At 45.0% G+C, this 22,757-nt stretch overlaps 1 protein-coding gene and 1 pseudogene across 5 annotated transcripts; both read left to right on the forward strand.

Annotated features, from left to right (window-relative positions):
* The first annotated feature begins 785 nt into the window (after positions 1–785).
* On the forward strand, positions 786–3,454 carry LOC123412565. Of its 5 annotated transcripts, XR_006613538.1 has the most exons (5): positions 788–1,545; positions 1,629–1,677; positions 2,077–2,176; positions 2,287–3,077; positions 3,202–3,454. XR_006613538.1 is itself a non-coding variant. In XM_045105519.1 (4 exons), exons 1-3 carry the CDS (start codon positions 1,332–1,334, stop codon positions 2,167–2,169), a joined length of 369 nt encoding a protein of 122 aa, XP_044961454.1. In that variant the 5' UTR covers positions 786–1,331; the 3' UTR covers positions 2,170–2,176; positions 2,287–2,943. The 5 variants fall into 5 exon arrangements, 1 of the variants encoding a protein (XP_044961454.1); XM_045105519.1 differs by lacking the exon at positions 3,202–3,454 and having other exon boundaries at positions 786–1,545; positions 1,616–1,677; positions 2,287–2,943; XR_006613534.1 differs by having other exon boundaries at positions 788–1,677.
* An 18,388-nt stretch (positions 3,455–21,842) lies between these two features.
* LOC123399882 lies at positions 21,843–22,515 on the forward strand (annotated as a pseudogene).
* The last annotated feature ends 242 nt before the right edge of the window (positions 22,516–22,757 follow it).

Below are 22,757 nucleotides of genomic sequence, written 5' to 3' on the forward strand. Positions count from 1 at the left end.
GCGACAGGGGTGGAAGAGCGGCCCGGTGGCTTGGTGGATGTGACGGCGGTGGCTCGGTGAGCTGGCGTGGGCGAGCTTTGTCTCCATGGCCTTTCACAGCCGTTGCGTGCACCTCATCGGGTCTGCCCTTCTCTCTTCTTCTTGATGTATGATCGGGTTACTCCGTGATGGATGGATGTGGTGTGTGGACGACGAGGTGGCCATGGCGAGGCGTAGCAAGATGAGGCGAGGCCACTGCGGTTTGACGCGGGGCGAGTGGAGGCGAGCCAGCGTGCTGGAGCGCAGACGCGGGTGAGCAGAGGCGAGCCGACGTGGCTTGGATCTGGTCTGCCACATACATCTATTTTGTTCGTCTAGACTGCGAGCTTCTTTTTTTTTACTTTCCTTTTGTATGACAGAGCAGATTTTGCTGGAGTCCGTGACCATGTCCATATCCTGGGCAAGCGGGCTAGGATGAATCTGCTGGTATGCTATCTGTGTGGAGACTGCCGCCATCTCGGACTCTGTCATCGGATTCTTTTGTGACTTTCAACCTCTTGTTCTCATCGAATAGCTAGTAATGTAGCCGGAAAACAATTGCAACCATCGCTTATATATTTGTCAACTCTAGTATACTTCTTGGTCACGTCTTTTCATAGTCTTTACCTAATAATAAAGAGGCTATCGCTTTTGTCGGAATTTCCGTCACGACATTTTTACAAAAACGCCCCTGCTATTTCTGATATTTGAACCCGCAGTCCCTACATAAGTGGATCTGAGATAACGTTTGCTAAAAAGAAAAACGTTTCGCGATCCCTGACCCAACCCGAGCCAGAGTGAACCCCACCCCGAATCATCCCGAGCCTTTCCCTCGCCGCCACCACACCTCATCCCGCTCGCCGCCGACATCTCCCCTCACCTCGCTCGTCGCCGCCCCTCACCCTGCTCTCTGTCGCCGCCTCACCTCACCCTGATCTCCGCTGCTGGGGGCGGCGGAGCGACAAAGCGGCTCAATGCAGATGGGCGGCGGCGGCTGGAGTTGAAGGGGTCGGATCCATCCGTGGCAGGTGCTCGGGAGACGGATCCAGAGGTGGGCGGCGAGACGGGAGTCACCGATGATGACGAGGAAGGCTGGAGCGCGACTTCCCGGGCGCATCCATGGCATCCGCGGCTCCTAGGCAGAGAGGTGACAGGGAGGTGAGGGAGAGAAGAAGGGAGAAAGGAGGGACGATGTGGCAACGTACCTCGCGGTAGCGCCCATTACGTCGAGACGGCGTGGCCCCACGAGCTGCTACTCTGCCGTTCCCCTCCCCCTCCTCGCCGGCGGCTCTTCCTTCGTTGAAGCGTCCAGTATGGCGAGACACCGGGGCTGCATGGGCACCGCCAGGTCAACGGCTAATACGGCGAGGCAGCGCGAGATCCAGGGGCGACACCGGCCAATACGGCGACTCGGCGAGGCGCTGGATGTGTGGCGGCTGTACGTCCTCCTTTCCGGGCTCGACCTCCTGCCCGCGGTGCCCCCCACCCGCATCACCAAGCATCCCAACGGCGTCCACGTATTTCCCGGTACCACCCACCTCCCCCTCCCCTGTTGCTTCACATGAGTCCATAGCTGACGGCGTCCGCCATCTCCAAGCTCACGTATGCAGGAAATTCGCCGCCATCCTGCAGCAATCACAGCCCGCAAAGGCCCCGCTGGTATGGGCAATTAAAATATTTGTTGTTCTCATACTGTTCTGGGTGTGCATTGTTGTTCTTGTCTGTGTACTTTCCAATTGTGCAAATTTTAGGACCTGTTTGGGTAAATTTAGATGTTTGGACCTGTCTGGATCCTGAATGCACTTTTGTGTTTGCTATATTCAGATTTCCACACAGAAATCTTACTGTAAAAACATTTGTAACTACGTACTGTTTGAATTAATACACCTGAATCTGCAGATTTGCACATACAGATCTTCAGAGATTTGAGCAGATCAAATCTTGATATATGCGCTGTACCTTCTTGCTGAAACGATGTAGTTATCTACTGTATATCTTGCTGAATCTTATCGATGTTTGTCTTCAGAGAATTAACACTATGATATGGTAATTCTGCAGGAGAGGATGATCGTCAAGAGGCTTGAGTTCAACATGTCTGTTCCTAATCCATACTGCTTCATGAGAAGGTTCCTCAAAGGCAACAGGGTCTGACAAGAAGGTAAGAAGATCACAGCTCACCTTGGACTTGGATGTTGCATTTCTCTGTTTTGTATGTGTACCATGAGTGTGTTGCTTGTCTGACACAAATGGTGTGGTGTTCTGAATCAGCTGGAGCTGCTCTCCTTCTTCTTGATTGAGCTGACGGCGTCCGCCGTCTCCAAGCTCATGAATACCCCGATTTGACAGGGAGCAGCACATGGATGTTGATTTTGTTAGCTATGTTCTTATTGAAGCCAACATGGCTATGTAGTTCTCGTCACGCACAATTTGCTTGTTTTCAGCATCAGCGGGAAGAAGATGATTTTTAACTTTTTTGAAATGACTAATTCAGTGAGGATGCTAGACAACAAAATAGAAGGAATGTGGATCTCAAAACTGAAGAAAAGCAGGAGACCTTGATGGCTCTGTCATCAGGAAAGAAGCGATGAAGATTCAGAAAAAATGATTTTTTTACAGCAACACATCCGCTTGAGTGTTGCTGTAAAAAAATCATTTCGCTAATTCAGTGAACATTGTTTTGTTTTTCTGTAGCAAGTTATTCTACGAATTCTGAACACTAAGCAAGGAAATCTGCACCTGCCATTGTTCTCAGAATGAGCTAATTCTCTGAAAATGAGTTTTGCTTTTTTTGTATGAATTCTGAATATTGTTCAAAGAAAACAGCAGCACCCATTATTCAACATCAGTTTAGCCCCTTTTAACAGAAAGGAACAACTCTTTTTCTCGCTACTTCTAACTTTGTATTGTGTTTTTTTGTGTAGGGAGGAGAAATTGATTCTCACACCACAAAAACAACAGAACAACACGGATGTTATTCAGGTTGACATACCTTCATAGACAATCTAACCTCTACAAGGATGAGTAAGAGATGAAAAACATCAATTGAAAGCACCGCAAAGGTAAATAAGCAATGGTAACATATTTTGAGAACATCCTTTTTTTCTTATCTTTACCTGATCTTTTCATAGGTCAATAACTTACATCATAAATGTCAATAACTTCCAACATAATATCGTTTTACAGGCAGTCTTTCACACTAAAACAACAACGCATGCCATGCTTTTGTCCACTGTTCTTCGTGCTGAGAGTCGGTGGACGGGCGCTGGAGGGGGTCGGCGGTGCGGCAGGGGCGCAGTGGTGCGAGGGCGTTGGCCTCCGCTTGAACTAGTAAACTTACCAAAGCCTCTTTATTGTTTTGTTGCTGACTCCTGTTTTGGATCTGAATGTGTAAAACAAGCAAACATAACATTAAGTCTAATCTGGGATTTGTAAGCCATCCATATAGAGGAATAATAACTTGTATGAAAAAGAAATATCATAGCTACACAAGGAAGAGCCACCCTAGGTCCTGTGGAAATACTCCCCATGCTCTACTGGCACTAAAGCAGATCACTAGAGCCAGTCTGCAACATTGATGCTATCTGCTGGTCGCCGATGGCTCCAACAGCAGGGGCTTGATGAGCTGATGCTTTAATGGAAATGTGGTGTGGCTTTGTTTCAGTAGTTTGCTTTTACTGCTTTCTGAACTTGGAGTGGATGCCTTGTACACGAGGGCTTGTAATCAATGTAAGGAGCCAGGGAGCTCCTCACTGTTGATCTGAAAATGTTCTGCTCACACCATTGACCCCATTGACCTTACCGGTTTCCTAGAACATGTTATTTGCAGTACCAAAACACCAGAAAAATCCCATTATTGAACACCTACACGTGCTGCGAAGATGTTGTCTTTGGCAAAAGAAATCAGATGATGGGATCAAGGGGAACTAGCTTAGTCCGCCGTCCTAAGAACAAAGGCGGCCTGTGTGAATCAACCTCAAAGTGCAGAACCAAGGCTTGTTGCTGAAACAAATGCACAAATTTTACAACAAGACACAAGTCCAATGAGTGCACATGATCTGGAATGCTACAGTACCCTGATATCCCTTCTCTAGATTTCCTTAAACCATGATCTAACGCATGGATTTGTGAACAGTGATCGTCTGTAGGAATTCGTGAGCAGTATTCGGTCTACAGTAATTCACGGACAGTGCTAGCCCCCTGACATCCCTTCTTCATTTTGTACATAGAGTTTACTATAGATTTGTGACTACACTTGTGCATGTTAGAGGATCCGGCTCCCATTTTTGGGTAGAAAGACAATAGGATCATTGTCTCCGGTGTAATCAGTTTGCACTCAGTACGGTTGTGTTCCGTAGACAGGTTTCTTGCACATGCAATAATTTGATTAAGGACACAACTGTGTTTGATCAATTGTATGACTTAAATTACCTTGGAATGATGGTTTTCTCTATAGCAAAGTATGGGGTGTTGTGCTTGTAAATGCACGGGCATCACTTTATTTTTTATTCCATTACAGAAAATGGATCACGGCTTTGAATCAAGCACTGTTGCCTGCAGTATTAGCTCGAAACTAAATATATGGATTAGAGAAATTCATGCTAAGCATTGATCTAGAGATTGGATGTGTGAGCCACTAACTTAACTGTAAAATTCTGATATTTTTATCCCGTTGCAACGCACGGGCACATTTACTAGTTGTACTAATACGAGGAAAAAGATTAATTCATTTGCCCTTGGAGTTTTGGATACTTGCGTGAAGTAGTCTTGATCTGATGGCCTGATGGTGACATCCGGCTGATAGCGTCGAAAATATCCTTGTGTAGATCGATCAAGTGCTTGGACAGAGACTTGCTTCGGCTTGATCTCACCTGGACTAGCAGCGATATAACAGATCGCCTAGAAACTAGAAACCAGTACGTGCAGCAACACCGGTTTGATGGATCGGAAAAAATCGGATACACCTTGTATATGAACGTGCGCGGACGGACACCTGCCGGATTTGGCTTCTTGCAGCTGCTTTAGCAAAATCGATCTCCGACTGAATTCGTTGGTATGCCCAGACGCGCGTGGCCGCCAACATAACCTTAATCTCTCTTGAACTTAAAACTCATATTGTCAACTCCAAATCAATACAGATTCTAATCACAAACAATGAGCTTGCCGAGTTATCCAATGCAACTGATCTTTGCCGACTCTTGTTCATCCGATCAATCGCGAGCTCCTTGATCCCTAGAAATTTCCCTCCAAGAACACAATACCACCGTACGATCTGCCCCAAGGTGGGCGCCAACTGTCGTGGTTTTGTCACGGCAGATGTTCTCGTGAGAGAACTTAGGTGTGAGGCCATCGCAACCATGTGGCGCCTTGAAGGGGTTGGTCGGAATCGAGAGACGCGAGTTTACCCAGGTTCGGCCCCTCTGATGGAGGTAAAAGCCTACGTCCTGCTTGTGTTCCATTGATGGAGATGATGATCTTGATTACAAGGGTGCGGACTCGCCACCTCTAATCTCGTGGGTGTCTAATCTGTCTATCTCATGATCTGTCTTGTCTACACCTAAGTTGTGAATCTTGTCCCTCTTGGGGCGCCTTACCCCTCCTTATATAGGTGGAAGGGGTAGATTTACATGTAGAGTCCTACTAGGAGTAGGAATATGACTAGTCTCTCTTGAATCCTAATCCTGGTCTTGTTTCCTTTTTGAGGGAGTCTCTCCTCTTCTTGGGCCTTCTCTTGTGAGCCGGCCCTCCTGGCCTCTCTATGAGCTGCCTTATGCCAGGGTGTACGCCGGGCCTTGGGCCTTCGTCATTTATCTAAGTCGCCTGTGGGGACAAGTATAAGTCGCCCGCCAAGTCACTGTTGAGTCGCCGGTGAGTCGCCAAATCCTTGGCGGGTCATACTCCAAGCCGGGTTACACCGTGGGGCATATCCCCAACAGTGGGCCAATAGAAACCTGATTGCAATACCTTATGGGCAGTTCTATCTCCAGCATGGTGTCCTCCGTAGGCTTCGGAATGACACTTCTACAGGATCTGTCCCTATTCATGTTCAGGCACACACCGTCTAATAACACCATCTACTCATTCCTTATAAAGGTGAGGATCATCCCAAAAGTAGTGTCTCAAATCAAAGAAGAATTTCTTCTTTTGTTGATAGGTGAAACTGGGTGGTATGTATTTGGCTATGATATAGTTTGCATAATCGGCATACCACGGTGCACTAAGTGAAGTGCGGATGGCATTTAATTTCTCATCAGGAAAGCTGTCATCAATAGGTAGTGGGTCATCAAGGACATTCTCTAGCCTAGACAAGTTATCTGCTACAGGGTTATCAGCACCCTTTCGGTCAACGACATGCAAATCAAATACCTGTAGCAGGAGAACCCATCTGATCAGCCTAGGCTTAGCGTCCTTCTTCTCCATGAGGTACTTAATAGGATCATGATCAGAGTGAATAGTGACTTTGGAGTCAACTACGTAAGATCTGAACTGTTCACATGCAAACACGACTGCTAAAAATTCCTTTTCCGTAGTGGCATAGTTTCTTTGGGCAATGTCTAGATTTTTACTAGCGTAGTGAATGACATTCAACTCCTTGTCAACTCTTTGTCCTAGAACAGCATCAACAGCGTAATCACTAGCGTCACACATGATTTCAAAGGGCAAGTTCCAGTCAGGGGGTTGAACAATAGGTGCGGTTATCAAAGCCTTCTTAAGTATTTTGAAAGCTTCCTCACAATCCTCATCAAAAATAAAAGGAACATCCTTCTGCAAGAGGTTGGTAAGAGGCCTAGAAATCTTAGATAAGTCTTTAATAAACCTTCTATAGAAACCAGCATGACCTAGGAAACTTCGTATTCCTCTGATATCTGTGGGGCAAGGCATTTTCTCAATTGCATCAACCTTAGCCTTATCAACTTCAATGCCTCTTTCAAATATTTTGTGTCCTAAGACGATACCTTCATTAACCATAAAGTGGCAGTTCTCCCAATTCAAGACGAGGTTGGTTTTTTCGCATCTCTGTAAGACTCGATCAAGGTTGTTGAGGCAATCATCAAAGGAAGACTCGTAAACGGAGAAGTCATCCATGAAAACCTCGACAATCTTTTCACAAAAGTCATAGAATATAGCCACCATACATCTTTGGAAGGTGGCAGGTGCATTGCATAAGCCAAAAGGCATACGTCTATAGGCAAAGGTACCTAAAGGGCAGGTGAAAGTGGTTTTCTCTTGATCAGATTGTGCAACAGGTATCTGCGAGAAACCTGAATAACCGTCTAGAAAGCAGAAGTGTGTGTGCTTTGATGGCCTTTCTAGCATTCGGTCGATGAACAGCAAAGTATAATGATCTTTCCTGGTTGCCTTGTTCAGTTTCGGAAGTCTATCACCATTCTATAGCCAGTAATAATCCTTTGTGGGATTAGTTCATCCTTATCATTAGGAACGACGGTGATACCTCCTTTCTTAGGTACGTAATGTACTGGACTTACCCAATCACTATGAGCAACAGGATAAGTGATTCCTTCTTCGAGAAGCTTTAATATTTATTTTCTAACGACCTCTTTCATCTTAGGATTTAATCTCCTTTGATGATCAGCAACTGGTTTAAAGTCAGGATCGGTTTTAATCTTGTGCTGACATAGAGTAGGACTAATACCCTTAAGATCATCAAGAGTATATCCAATAGCAGTGCGGTGCTTCCTTAGAGTTATTAGTAACTTCTTCTCTTCATGCGCTGAGAGGAGAGCACTAATAATGTCAGGATATATCTCCTTCTCATCAAGATAGGCATACTTAAGAGTATCAGGCAACTGTTTAAGCTCGAAAACAGGTTCACCCTTTGGTGGGGGAGGATCCCCAAGCAGTTCAACAGGCAGATTATTCTTGAGAATAGGATATTGTTCTAAGACAATTTTATCTATCTCATCTCTCCCCTCCATACTCATATCATTTTCATGCTCAAGCAGATATTTCTCTAAAGGATCCGTAGGAGGTACGGCAATAGAGGCAAGAGCAATGATTTCATCCCTACCAGATGACTCTCTTTCATGGGGTTGTCTTCCAAACTTGGAGAAGCTAAATTCATGAGACACACCCTCGAAACTTACTGTGACAGTCTGCTTAATGCAATAAATGTGAGCATTGACAATGTTGAGAAAGGGTCTACCAAATATGATGGGACAAAAGCTATCTTGTGCAGTACCAAGGACGAGGAAATCAGTAGGATACTTCGTCTTACCACACAGGACATCTACGTCTCTCACAATTCCCAGAGGGCAAATAGTGTCTCTATTAGCTAGCGTAATAGTGACATCAATGGGTTCTAACTCAGCAGGTGCAATCTCATCTTTGATTTCATCATATAGAGAACGGGGTATTGCACTAACACTAGCTCCCATATCACATAAACCATGGTAACAGTGATCTCCTATCTTAACAGAAACAACAGGCAGGCCAACTACAGATCCGTGTTTGTCTTCCGCGTGAAGTTTAGCAATTCTAGCGGAGTCCTCACAGAATTTGATAACATGCCCATCTATGTCTTCAGCTAAGAGATCTTTGATAATAGCAACACTAGGTTCAACTCTAATCTCTTCAGGGGGTGCAAGTGGTCTAATGTAACCCCTATGTATCACAGTTGGAGCTTTAGAATAATCCTTCATCCTAGCAGGGTATGGTGGTTTCTCAGTGTAAGCACAAGGAACAACAGGATCACTAAAAGCTATGATTTTCTCCTCAACTAGATTGGTTTTGGCTATGTTGCTTTCTACAGGAGGATGATATTTAAACCACTTCTCTTTAGGTAGATCAACATGAGCAGCAAAAGATTCACATAGAGAAGCTACTATCTCAGAGTCCAGTCCATACTTAGCGCTAAAATCTCTAGAAGTGTTTGTCTCAACAAAAGATTTAACGCAATCAAACTGGAAATTCAAACCTGACTCCTTACCTTCCTCCAGCTCCCAATCTTCAAAGTTGCATTTGGTTCTCTCCAATAAATTCCACTTTTGATCAATATCCTTCTTCATAAAAGAACCGACACAAGAAGTGTCAAGCATGGTACGATCTTCATGAGAAAGCCGAGCATAAAAGTTTTGAGTGATGATTTATCTCGAGAGCTCATGATTGGGGCATGAATATAGCATTGATTTAAGCCTCCCCCAAGCTTGAGCTATGCTTTCCCTGTCACGAGGCCAAAAGTTATAAGTAAAGTTCCGATCACGATGTACTAAATGCATAGGATAGAACTTTTGATGAAATTCCAATTTCAACCGATTGTAGCCCCATGATCCAGCATCATCCCATAGCCTATACCATGTCAACGCCTTATCCTTCAAATATAAAGGAAAGAATTTCTTCTTTACCTCATCCTCGGGCAAACCTGCAAGCTTAAATAAACCACAAACTTCATCTACATAGATTAGATGAAAGTCTGGATGTGAAGATCCATCTTTTGTAAAAGGATTAGCCAGCAGTTTCTCAAGCATACCCAAAGGAATTTCATAAAAGATATTTTCAGTAGGTACCTCAGGTTGAGGAGAAACTCCTCGTGCTTCCGTTCGTGGTGAAGATACCCCGAACAAACTCCTCAAAGGAAGAGTTTCCATTGTGACAAGTGACAATAAATTTCAGCACAGTATATAAATGTTTCCTTACCAATTTCCACTTACCAAAGGCGCTTCACTCCCGGCAACGACACCAGAAAAGAGTCTTGATGACCCACAAGTATAGGGGATCCATCGTAGTCCTTTCGATAAGTAAGAGTGTCGAACCCAACGATGAGCAGAAGGCTCTGATAAACGGATTTCAGCAAGGTAATAACTGCAAGCACTGAAAGTAGCGGTAACAAGTGATTGTGTAGCGAGGTGAAACGTAGGAAGCAAAGAGTAACAAGTAACAAGTAGTAGCAACGGTGCAGAAAGTGGCCCAATCCCTTTTGTAGCAAGGGACAAGCCTGAACAAAGTCTTATAGGAGGAAAAACGCTCCCGAGGACACACGGGAATTTCTGTCATGCTAGTTTCATCATGTTCATATGATTCGCGTTCGTTACTTTGATAGTTTGATATGTGGGTGGACCGGCGCTTGGGTACTTCCCTTACTTGGACAAGTATCCCACTTATGAGTAACCTCTCTCGCAAGCATCCGCAACTACAAAAGAAAAATTAAGACAAAGTCTAACCATAACATTAAACTAGTGGATCCAAATCAGCCCCTCACGAAGCAACACATAGACTGGGGTTTAAGCTTCTGTCACTCCAGCAACCCATCATCTACTTACTACTTCCAAATTCCTTCCTCTAGGCCCAAATATGGTGAAGTGTTATGTAGTCGACGTTCACATAACACCACTAGAGGAAAAACAACATACATCATATCAAAATACCGAACGAATATCAAATTCACATGACTATTATCAGCATGACTTATCCCATGTCCTCGGGAACAAAAGTAACTACTCACAAAGCATAATCATAATCATTTATCAGAGGTGTAATGAATAGCATCAAGGATCTGAACATAAACTCTTCCACCAAGTAATCCAACTAGCATCAACTACAAAGAGTAATCAACACTACTAGCAACCTTACAAGTACCAATCGGAGTCGCGAGACGAAGATTGGTTACAAGAGATGAACTAGGGATTGGAGAGGAGATGGTGCTGATGAAGATGTTGATGAAGATGCCTCCCCTCCGACGAGAGGAGTGTTGGTGATGACGATGGCAACGATTTCCCCCTTCGGGAGGGAAGTTTCCCCGGCAGGATCGTCCTGCCGGAGCTCTAGATTGGATCTATTCAAGTTCCGCCTCGTGGCGGCGGCGAAACCATGAAAAATCTCCCCCTTTGATTTTTTCCAGACCAGGACGCTTCATATAGCAAAAGAGGGGGGCTAGTGGGCCTTCAGGCAGCCCACAAGCCTACCCTGCGCCACCAGGGGGTGGTGGCGGTGGGCAAGCTTGTGGAGCCCTGGTGGCCCCCTCCGGTAGTTCTTTCGCCTAGTATTTTCAATATATTCCAGAAAAAATCCACGTAAATTTTCAGTGCATTTGGAGATGTGCAGAATAGTGGACTAGGATTTTCTCCTTTTCGAGTCCAGAATTCCAGCTGCCTGAATTCTCCCTCTTCAAATAATCCTTGCAAAATAAGAGAGAAAAGGCATAAATATGGTACCACAAGTAATAGAATAGCCCAAAAAGCAATAAATATCAACATGAAATAATGGAGAGAAAAATGTTGACTAAGGCTAGAAAAATTAGGTTATGGTTTGCAGAGTCTCTCAAAATTGGAGTCACTCCATTTGGAGTTTATTTGGATAATCTAGGGATTTTACAAAGTGGGGTTTGAATAAATTAAATTTGATCTCTACAGAAAATATTTCTAGAAAAACGTGTAGTGCACATATTTGGTTTGGCCTTGATTTTTGGAGCATCTAGGAATTTGAATCATCTAATTTGGATTTCATAATTATTAGTTATGGATTAAATAGTTTCACATGAAAAGAAAAAGGAGAGGGGTGTACCCACGGCTAAGGCGTGCCCTCGACGCTGGACAACCATTGGGCCGGCCCAGTGGCTCAACCGCACGGCGAGTCAGCTACGTCGAAGGCGCCTTCACCGGAATGTGCTTCCATTGTAGGAAGACGCAAACGCGGGAAGCCGCATCCACTTAAACGTCGTGCCTGGCTCCTAACTCGCTAATAGGTGGGCCGCACACGCAGTCATGTGTTCCTCCTCCCGCTCGAGCAGAAAGGGAGTAAGGGTGTAGAGCCGGTCGGTGCAGGCGCTCGCCCGGACGGCTCCAGCCACCCCCGTTGGTGCTACGGCCACCGACAGGCTCGAGGATACATGTCGCACCCGCATGTGTGGTTTGCTCCCGCTGGAAGGCGTTGAGGAGTGCAGGGCCTTGGCCACGGTGGAGGCTGATGGCGGTGGCTATGAGGATGGTGCCTCGGTCATCAGAAAGAGGAGCGGAGATGTAGGGGGCTCTGGTGATGCCTAAAGGAGAGGAGGGGGCTCGGGGATGCTCGGAATTGAGCGTGGATGAGGGGGCAACCATGCGGCAAAAGGAGAAGGATATGGGTGAGGGAGCTCAAATGGGCAGGCCCTGGTGGTTTACAAACGGAGGAGGAAGAGGTAGAGGGCAAGTGAGGGCTCGGGGACGAGGTGAAATGGAGGGGCGCCGAAGGGGGAGCTCGGGTGGCCTCGGATGTGCTCTGGCGCGGGGAGCACACGTGCCAGAGCCGTCTTGGTAGCTTCTTGGCATCAAGGAGGAGCATGGGAGCTTTAGGGAGGCGTTGTGTCACGCGTGGGCAATCTTCCACATCCTCCCACAAGCTACAGAACAAGTGCATGCGATAGAGCATCGTTTCTATATGTCAGTAAAGTGGTCACCACGCCCACTTATGTCCACAATATCATTCTGGTAGGCCAAAGATGTCCAACATGAAAGGCATGCATGGCAGAGGGGGGTTGTGGATTTTGGTATCATATGGGGCCGTATAGGTGGGGTTTCATCTCTAGTTAAGTTTGTAGCAGTAAACTTGGGGCTAGCAAAAAGGGTTTTTACTGGGGGAAACTTGGGATGAAACCATGTCTAGTAGACCTGGCTATGCAAGAATTTTAAGACTACCAAGTTTCAGCTCATGGAGAGGAGTGTAGCTAGCACTTGTAGTTCAAGGCTACATTTCTGCCAAAAATCAAGTTTTAGAAGGGCTGCTCTTATTTTCCACATGAGCATGCCATATCTTTGTTTGAAATGGTGCATTAGCACACTAGAGATGATGTGGAAAGATTTGGGGTCATTTGCATGAACATAAATAATCAAAGACGGGTAAAATAGGTGATGCCATGGTAAAAAGGAGATGTAAAGAGTGGAAGTTACCCTCCAATAATTTATCAGTAGTCATGGCAAAGTTATTGGGGGTGGTAGAGGGATAGCAAAAGTTGTGGTAAAAATCTTGAAGCAAGGAGTATAACTTAGGGACAACTTTGCTTGTCCTCTAGTTTATGTCATAAGGTGTTTGATGATGTCCACGGGCACCTAGGGGGATCCCAATGCCCCTGAGATTTAACAGGTTCCTATTATAGGTAAAAATGAGGCTCAATACCTGATTTGAGATTTGTTGGAGAAAGTTTCTCGTGTAGACTTCAAAAACCCTAGAAATGGGCAGAAATGGGTTTCTGTTTACAAACCCATGAAAATTAATTCCCACTAATGCACCACTTGGTGTGGTGGACTTATTGAGTATTATAGCATGCCCAAAAAGTTTGGGATTAATTGGAAAAACTTTGTAATGTAAAGTATCCCAATTCTAGAAATCAGCAGGAGTGATTTTGAGGGACTTGGGACAAGTTCATCTGATCTCCTTGATGTAGCACTTGGCGTGGATGCATTATTATAGTATCAAAATATGTGCACAAAATTTGAGCACAATAGGAGACACTTGGCAATCTAGAGTTGCTCACATTTGGTTCTAGACAGCTTTTGTTTTGGAATATTTAGGTGAATAAAATAAACTTGGATTGAGATGAAACGTGGCAAGATCATCACATATATCATGTGCGACTTGCTATAATTTTCTTGGAATTTATTGAGAATATGTCTTGTAGAAATATTTCAAAAGCTTAAAATAGACAAACAAGGGTTTGAAGGGCGTTGTCCAATATTTTGAACATGACCATGTGTTGAAACTGTTATATATGGAATATATATGTCCACCGAGTTCCCCTAAATTTTCTCAAATATTTTGAAAGCAAGAAAAATAACCTTTCTTCATAAAAGACCATTTCTGGCCTCAGGAAAAGGTATTTAAATAAAATAGAAAAATAACTTTTAAAATAATAATTTTGTGGTTTTGGGAAGTATTTTTGATAATAGGAATTAAATAAGATATTTGGGGCAGAACATCTTCCCTAATTTGAGGACTTGTAGTACAAACCTCATTTCAGGTTGTTTTGAAAAATTAAATCAAATAAATGCTTTTTTGGTTAAAACAATATTTGGCAAAAGTAGCTTTATGTCCTATACACATGGTATGGTCATTGGGCAAAGACTTTGGCAAGGAGATGAGTCTAGAGAGTAGGGGAAGGTTTTGTGATTTAAAGCACAACAAGCAAACAAGCAAACAACAACCTCATAAAGCATCACATGTAGTCACAATTTTTCTTAATTGGTCCTAATTTTTGAGCTAAGTTAATTTAGTCAGGAGAGTCAAAACACAGGGTGTGACACCGCCTGCGCAACTTGCATCATCCACATGGGGCACATGGTCACGGGGCCCTGCCAGGCAACCCTTGGCGAGCCCGCCCCGCGAGAGTCTCGAGGGTGGCATCAGGGCGCGTCCTCATAGTGAGCGTCCTCTCGCGGTCCTTGGCAATGATCCTCAGATGCTCGCCTCGCAAGGCAAGGGCCCTCGTGAGGGTCTTCCTTGTCGGGCTTGCCGATGGGCCGAGCCAGGCTTGTGCGTCCGCGTCGCGCCTTGGGCCGCAAGCCGACGGGCCTGGGTACCCCCGGTCCTAGGGCCCGACAAGCGAGTTTCCCTATTTCTTTCTCAAATATTTTGAAAGCATGAAAATATTTTTTCCCTATAAAAGACCATTTCTAGCCTTAGAAAAAGGTATTTAAATAAAATAGGAAAATAACTTTTCAAATAATTATTTGGTGGTTTCGGGAAGTCTTATATATGGTAGGTTCCAAATAAAGTCTTTGGGGCAAAACAATCCACACAATTTGAGGACTTGTAATACAAACCTCAATTCAGGGGATTTGGGAAAACCTAAATTGAATAATTCTTTTTGGCCAAAATAATGTTTTGTTAAAATTAGCTTTAGGTCCTATACACGTGGCATGGTCATTGAGCAAAAATTTGGGTCAAGTAGATGATCTTTGAGAGAAAAAGATTTTTTTGTGAATAAAAACCCAAATAAGAAAGCAAGCAAATAGCAACCAATTGAGGCATCACAAGCACACCAAAAAGTTTTAATTGGGTCCAAATTTTATAAAATCATAGCATAGCAAAGTAGTACAAACACAAAGTGTGACAATACGTCTCCAACATATTGATAATTTATGAAGTATTCATGCCATATTTCTTGGAACCCCATACGTCTCCACCTATGTTTAGAATACTTTTATATGGTTTTCATTCTCTTTATATGATTTAATTGGAACTAACGAGGACTAATGTGGTTCTGAGGAGAATTACCGTGGTGTTATTTTTGTGCAGAAAATTAAAGTTCTCGGAATTGCCCGAAACTTCTTGACAATTTTATTGCAACAAATAAGAAAGAGACAATTGTATTTTTGCCCTTACTTGGTTCATAACCACGAGTTTTCTTATTACTTTTCAAGATTGCTTAGTTTTGCCCTAAATTTTTCCTTCGAGGTCGTATGAATGCCCTTCCATCAAGATTCCATTTGTTCAATGGTGTTTGACAATTTCTTTTGACCAAATTTCCCCTTGTAGATAGAAGGGGTGCTATCTCACTTACATGCGGGACCAACTTAGAAAATAAATAAAGAAACTAGCAAACGTCACCCTCTTTCTCTTACATGCGGTACCCACAAAACAAAAGAAAAGACTAAAATCATTCTGTAACCCATGTGGGATGTTAGCCCACATTTCATTAACTAACTTAACTTTAGAGTTATTTTAACTCGATTGGTTAAAGGTATGGCCCACATGTCAATGGGTGATTGTCTATACGGGTTCGTCTAAGTGGGGGGTTATTCTCGTGGGACCTCATACGCCTCCATCGTATCTACTTTTCCTAACGCTTTTGCTCTTGTTTTGGACTCTAATTTGCATGATTTGAATGAAACTAACCCGGCCTCACGTTGTTTTCAGCAGAACTACCATGGTGTTGTTTTGTGCAGAAATAAAGTTCTCAGAATTGGACGAAGTTTTTTGGAATAAAAGAAATATACTAGAACCAAGACCCACTAGATGGGGTCCCCGGCTGCCCACTAGGCACCAGGGCACCCCACCCTCCTCTGGCACGCCCTGGTGGGTAGTGGGGCCCACGAGGCTCCGCTGACCCTAATCTGGATACTACAAATTCCTATTTCCCCAGAAGAAAACAGGAGAGGAAGTTCCATCCCGTTTTATGATATGGAGCCACCACCACCTCCTATTCTTCATTGGGAGGCCGGATCTGGAGTCAGTTCTAGGCTCCGAAGAGGGGTATTTGTCGTCATCGTCATCACCAACCATCCTCCAACACCAATTTCATGATGCTCACCGTGGGGAGTGAGTAATCTCTTCATAGGCTTGCTGGACGGTGATGTGTTGGATGAGATTCATCATGTAATTGAGTTAGTTTTGTTAGGGCTTGATCCCTAGTTTCCACTATGTTCTGAGATTCATGTTGCTATGACTTTTCTATGCTTAATGCTTGTAACGAGGGCCAGAGTGCCATGATTTCAGATCTCAACCTTTTATGTTTACACCAATATATTTGTGTTCTAGATCCTACCATGAAAGTTATATGCACCTATTATGTGTTATGATCTCAATACACCAAGGTGATAATAATTGTGATTCCTTCGGGTGATGAATGTAGTTTCAGGAGTTCATGTATTCACTATGTGTTAATGCTTTGTTTCGGGTCTCTATTAAAAGGAGGCATTAATATTCCTTAGTTTTCTTATGGACCCCGCTGCCATGGAAGGGTAGGAAAAGAGATGTCATGCGAGTTCTTTTCCATAAGCAGGCACGACTATATACGGAATACATGCCTACATTATATTGACGAATTGGAGCTAGTTCCGTGTCGCCCTAGGTTATGAATGTTACATGAGGAATATTATCCAACATTATCACCGATATAATGTCTACGAGCTTTTCACATATTTAGCTTTGCTAATCTGTTGTTGATTCAATTATTACAATTGCTACAAAACTACTATTGTTACCGCTACCATTACTATTGCTATCAAGCTATCATACTACTGTGCTACTGATCACTCTATTGAAGATATTTAGTCTCCAAGTGTGGTTGAATTGACAACTCAACTGCTAACAATTACAAATATTCTTTGTCTCCCCTTGTGTCGAATCAATAAATTTGGGTTGAATACTCTACCATCGAAAACTGTTGCGATCCCCTATACTTGTGGGTTATGAAGACCTTTGAAAACTCGGCGAGCAATGGTTGTTGGAGGGCCCACCTGTCACATCCGAGACTGAGACAGGCATCGAGACTTGTGCTCAGACCCAGACCGGCACCAAGACCGACACCGAGACTCGCGCTGAGACCCAGACCGGCATCGAGACTAGCAAATCCGGTATAGAATCAAAGCCGAAGAGGATACGATGCCCAAACAAGCTAATCACTACTAGATTGCTGGTCACGGAGGTGGACTCTGGCAATTTTGAGCCAAAATTGCCTGCGGAAGCGTGCGCATGCTACGACAATCAAATAGGCTGCATCCTACGGACAACTGCCACCATCAACGATGAGAAACTAAAGAAGATAGCAGATATGGAGCACTCCCTTCTAAGGAAGCTACACCAGGTATTCTTGTTCCTGTGCCGGGATAAAAAATATACTTATCCGGATAAAGACCCGACAATGAAGAAGATAAAAAAACACGCGATCGGCTAGTTTAGCGGCGCGTTGTCCGCCTGAAAAGTAAGGGTGAAAACAAGGATCATCGACAAAAAGGAACCCTACTCCGAGATTGTAAAGGATAATCTGACAATTACGGAAGAGTGGTTTGAAATATTCAACGCGACTTGCATTGCGGAAGCTACCAAAGAAAAGTCGGAGTACATGAAGGGGCTTCAAGAGAGGAACATGGGGTGCCACCACCTCGGAAGCCTTGGTTACGAGGGGAAGAGGTCCATATGGGCCAAGGAGGACGCGGAACGCGAAAGTCTGGGCATCCCAGACCCCTTGGCGGAGTTCACCGTCCCGCGGGAGCGTGACGTCATTAGGGCCCGGTACTGTTGGGACCAAGTCTACATGGTTTTTGATACATACACGGCCACGAAGGAGTTCATGAGACTGCTGGTAATTATTAATTTACCCCCTAATTTTAGCTTCTGACTAATTTGACTACACTTTTAGTCACATTTGTAAACGGTCCACGTTCCTTATGCAAAAAGAGCAGCACAAGATTGTGGCCGTAAGCAACTCGCCGTCTCAGGCGTTGGCGAGGCCCAAGTGGGTCACCCCATTCAACCGGGCCTTGAACATATTGAAAGGACTCCCGGTGGACACTCGGTTGTTGTATGGACGCGTGCATGACATTGGAGATGGCACCACATGGAAGAAGTACTACCGTGAGACCATGGAGGAGAGAAAGGAAAGTAGGAGGTTAAATGAAGAAAACATGAACAAGAATGTTGCGATTGCAGTTGATAAGAAATCAGCTGAGACAGTCAAAGCAGCGGTAGCTGTTGCAAAAGAGGAGATTGTAGCTTTGTATACTGTCTTGGTTCCGGCTGTCCTCAGTTGGACCAAGGAAAATCCAAATAAGGATGCATCGTACTTTCCTCTTTCCAACTTCTCAGGAGCAGATCGACTAGCATTGCACCAGCACCTGCTACTGCACCGGCTACCGCCCCTGCTCCTACACCGGCTCCCGCACCTGCTCCTGCACCGGCTCCCGCACCTGCTCATAGCAGCCCATCCTCCATCTCAGACGTGCTCGGCGGTGCTTCGTCTTTGGCTGAGCTTGACGCCCTCATGGTACCTTTCACACCGGCGCTTTTCAATATATGTATAATCTCTCATTTCCATTGCCTTTCGGATGTCTCATGTTGCAGACATGTCTTTGCAGGCCGACGTAACCCCATGCACCATACTGTACACCATAAGCGGCCAGAAAGTGGACGTGGGGAAGGCGACGATAATGAAGTCCAAAGAACAATTGTTCCACAGCCGGCCGATCCCCCCTAATGTCTTCAAGGTTTCCGTGGCCAGTGTCAAACAGGTACACAAGAATTTGGCTCCTCCGGTAGCACTAGGGGGAGATGACGACGAGACCCCGCCACGGCTTGGCGATTGCAAGCATTGGGTCCTGTTGTGGCCGAAGAGTCTGCTTCGTTTGTAGGCGGCCGGGATCACACCCACGACCAAGCAACCTCAGCAAGGTATGAACACCAACACCCCACCTACCCAATTAGCGTCGCGTGTCATGATGGGTGAGGAAGAGGCTCCATTAGCGGCCGATGACATCGCTGCCGTCGAAGAAGCAATGCATGATGCCATCAATGATGATGACGATTACCTTCTACAGTATCTCAATACCGGTGCCTCTGACGACGGAGAATTGATGGCTCAGCAGTATGAGTACTCAGGGTTTGAGCGTGATGAGTTGGTGCCTGAATTTCCGGAGGATGAACGTATTATAGGATCACTTCCAGTAGCAAAGAAGCATAGGAAGAGATCGAGGAAAGGCAACAAAGTTGCTTCTATTATCCAGCCGCCTCAGCAACCTCGGGTTCAAGACCGTGTACCTATCCCCGGTGTGGCAAAATTTCATATCCTGGTGTTCCGATCCTACCTAAGGCAGTGGTAGAGGCCATATACGACGATCTAAGGAGACTTCATGACGATGTGCTGCGGACAGAGAAAAGCTTGACCGCCTCGAAAAATCCAGGATACCCACTCTACGTGGTTAACGTGTCGCAACAAAGGTTGTACATCGACACATTCCCTTGTGAGAAGTTCTTCCTTCGATTCAATTACATCTTCGACATGCTTCACTTGAAAAGGCTGGATTTTACATTTGCCCGCTTTTTTGCCTTGCACATGAACCACATCATCAGGATTGAGAAGATACCTTATATCTGTGTCGCTGACCCGTACTTCATGCACGAGGGCTTCCTGGCAGTCTGCCCAAAACACCGTGAATACATGAGTAACTACATCGCCGATTTCATGGTCACCAATAAGGACAAGGAGATGATTCTCGTGCCTTATCATCCCTTGTAAGTCATCTAGAGATATCTTTCCCTTGATTTCAATCATTAATTTGCACGCGTGGAGGCTAATTTGAGGTGTACTTATTTTGTGCAGCGACGGGCGCGCCGTCCTCATCATCCTTTACCCTCGATTCTCCCATGCTCTTTACTTGGACGCGTCGAAGAACGTGAAGAAAAAAGATTACAGCCACAACAAGTCAGTTCTCGACAGTGCTATCTTTTTCTACGGCCTACGGGGTGGAGAGATCATGACCAGGAAGACAAGGAACCGCGCGCCCGCCTTCGGCCATAAGACCGACTTCTTCTGCATCTAGCAACCGAGTGGTACTCTTAGTGATGGATTCTATGTCCTCCACCACATGCTAGAGTACAGACGGGATCAGCAGAACCTTTGCATGTCACCTAGATTCAACAATGCCCATATTCTACAATGGGCAAATAACCTAGGAGATATCCCGGATCCCTGACTTCGAGTTAAGTTCTATCACATCCAGCGTGAACTTTCCCAAATCATCATGAAGGAGGTCGTCAAAAAAATAGGGATGTTCTACGAAGAAGGGCAAATGTCACGGGAAGACGTCCGAACACGCGTATCGGCTCAGCGTCTCGACCTGAAGCCTTCCACTACGGTCGGGGGCTATCTCCCTGACTTGGACGGATTGCAAGACATATTGGAGTGATTGAAAATATATGACAAGGTGTCCGTTTAGTGCATACTTTCTCTATGACGAAACTTTGAGTTATGTACGACGAAACTTTATTTGTGATGTAATTAAACCATCGTCCTCAACTAGCGAAGATCACTCTGGTTAGGGCATTTTGGGTACTATGAACTTTGTTATTTATGCTTATGAGATGTTGCTTCTATTTCTGCCAATTCTGTCTCCTTCTGTTGCTCAACTATATATTTTGCATATTATTGACTCGTGTGATGATGCAGGTACATAGATCGTCGATGGCAAAGAAGTGCTACGCTAGGAGTATACGACGAGTGACCGGAGTTTCATGCCGAGGTGTACCGGTTTCCGAGCGACAGCTAGAGAGGGTTAGATAGCAGAGCTGAAGAAGAAAGTAGTTAGTTTAGGTTCACGCTAGTGCAAGAGAGGGATACCAACCGACGTCTCAAGAAATACTACATTATGTATGATGAGACATGCCATGTAACATGTATAGCTATATCATGATTATGATGTGACGACATGATTTGTGTTGGATGGTATGATGAGACTATTATGTGTATGATAATCATATCATAACCTGGGAATATTCTCATCATAGAATACTGTATAAAATATGTACAAAGACATCGCAAATACGTAGCAAAAAAAGATATGCGAAAATATAGTAGTAGCGCTCTTTAGTGCTAAAAAGGAAAACGCTACTGCTAAGCCACTTAGCAGTAGCGCTGGTATGGACAGTGCTACTACTAACTAGCTATAAGAGTAGCGCAGGCCAAAGCGCGCTACTAATAAGCGCTAGGTTTAGCGTTGTACCCCATGGTACTGCTAGGCTTTTCCCTAGTAGTGTAACCATCGTTGGCGTGATGGCCACAATAATTACCCGGTGCTTCCAGCCGCTCCAAGAAAGCACACATCCCCTATGGTGCTACAGAGGGACGAGCGATTCTAGTCGATCCAGAAGGATAGGACCAAAAGAAGAAAAAGCCTTAGTGGCCATCCTAGTCGATCTCTTCAAAGGGAAATCAAGGTTTTGACCGCCCCTTCACTAAGGAAGGATATTCGGCATACAACCCCGTGGAATACGTAAGTGTGCTAATGTTCAATGTTTTCGGGCATTCATGCCCTTTATTGTTTAATTTATAACTTCTACCCCTTCCTTGCAGCTTTGGAAGCGCTGGATCGAGAAGGTGAAATGTCCCGCGCCTCAGCCCGAGGACTATGCCCACGACAATGATCCCCAGTTTCATGAACACCTGGAGCTTTCAATCGCTTTCGAGGACGGGGTGTTTTACCAGGATGGAGTTGACGGGAAGAGGGTAGCCCTTGTGGCCGTCAATCCTGGTCCCCTTCCCTCTTCAGGGACTAAGAGAAAAATGATAGCCCGACGAGGGGTTGCCCCTAGGGGTTGTCAGAGCGCTCACATCTTGTTCGGAGTTCTGTCAAACGAGGACAGAATTCACGAACAAAGGGTGGAGGGAGAAAACCCATCTGCTGCTCCACCAGCAAAAAGGTATACAGACTGACTTATACTCCTTATGAAGATATCTTTCCTTCCATACTTTCATGACCCTTGACCGACCAATGTAGGAGACATGCACAACCTTCCCCACTCCGGGACAGTGTCGAGGTGTTACATAGTCAACCAAACCCCAGTGCATCGGTGGGCGCCGGAGTGCTGAACACGGGTCCAACCCCCAAGTGTTCGGATGGACTGTTTGTAACGAACTCCAAATACGAGAGTGCCATGAACCATCGGCAGCGGAAGGAGGCTCTATGTCATCCTTTATTTTCTGAACAAGAGTTTAATTCTCTTAATTCGGCCTATGTGTACCTCGGAGCCACGCGAGATGGCCTTAAAGAAGTGGCCGGGAAAGTGTTTGCCCATCTGTAGGTAAGTTATCGACTTTACAATATCCGAACAGAAGTTCGGACCCGGTAGCCTTAGAGCCTTAATTTGGTCGGGACGGCTAAACTAAGGGTCGTCAATAAGTACTTTTTCAATCTGCACACCTTGAAGCGGGAAACGAGAGTTTATCCAAAGATTTCCATCAAAACCAGGCCGATTTAAAGGCTAGTAGGGCCGAGATGGAAGATGCAAAGAAATTTACCAGAGAAACCCATAGTAAGAGAGTT

Source organism: Hordeum vulgare, chromosome 1H, assembly GCF_904849725.1.
Source record: "Hordeum vulgare subsp. vulgare chromosome 1H, MorexV3_pseudomolecules_assembly, whole genome shotgun sequence".
Lineage (NCBI taxonomy): Eukaryota > Viridiplantae > Streptophyta > Magnoliopsida > Poales > Poaceae > Hordeum > Hordeum vulgare.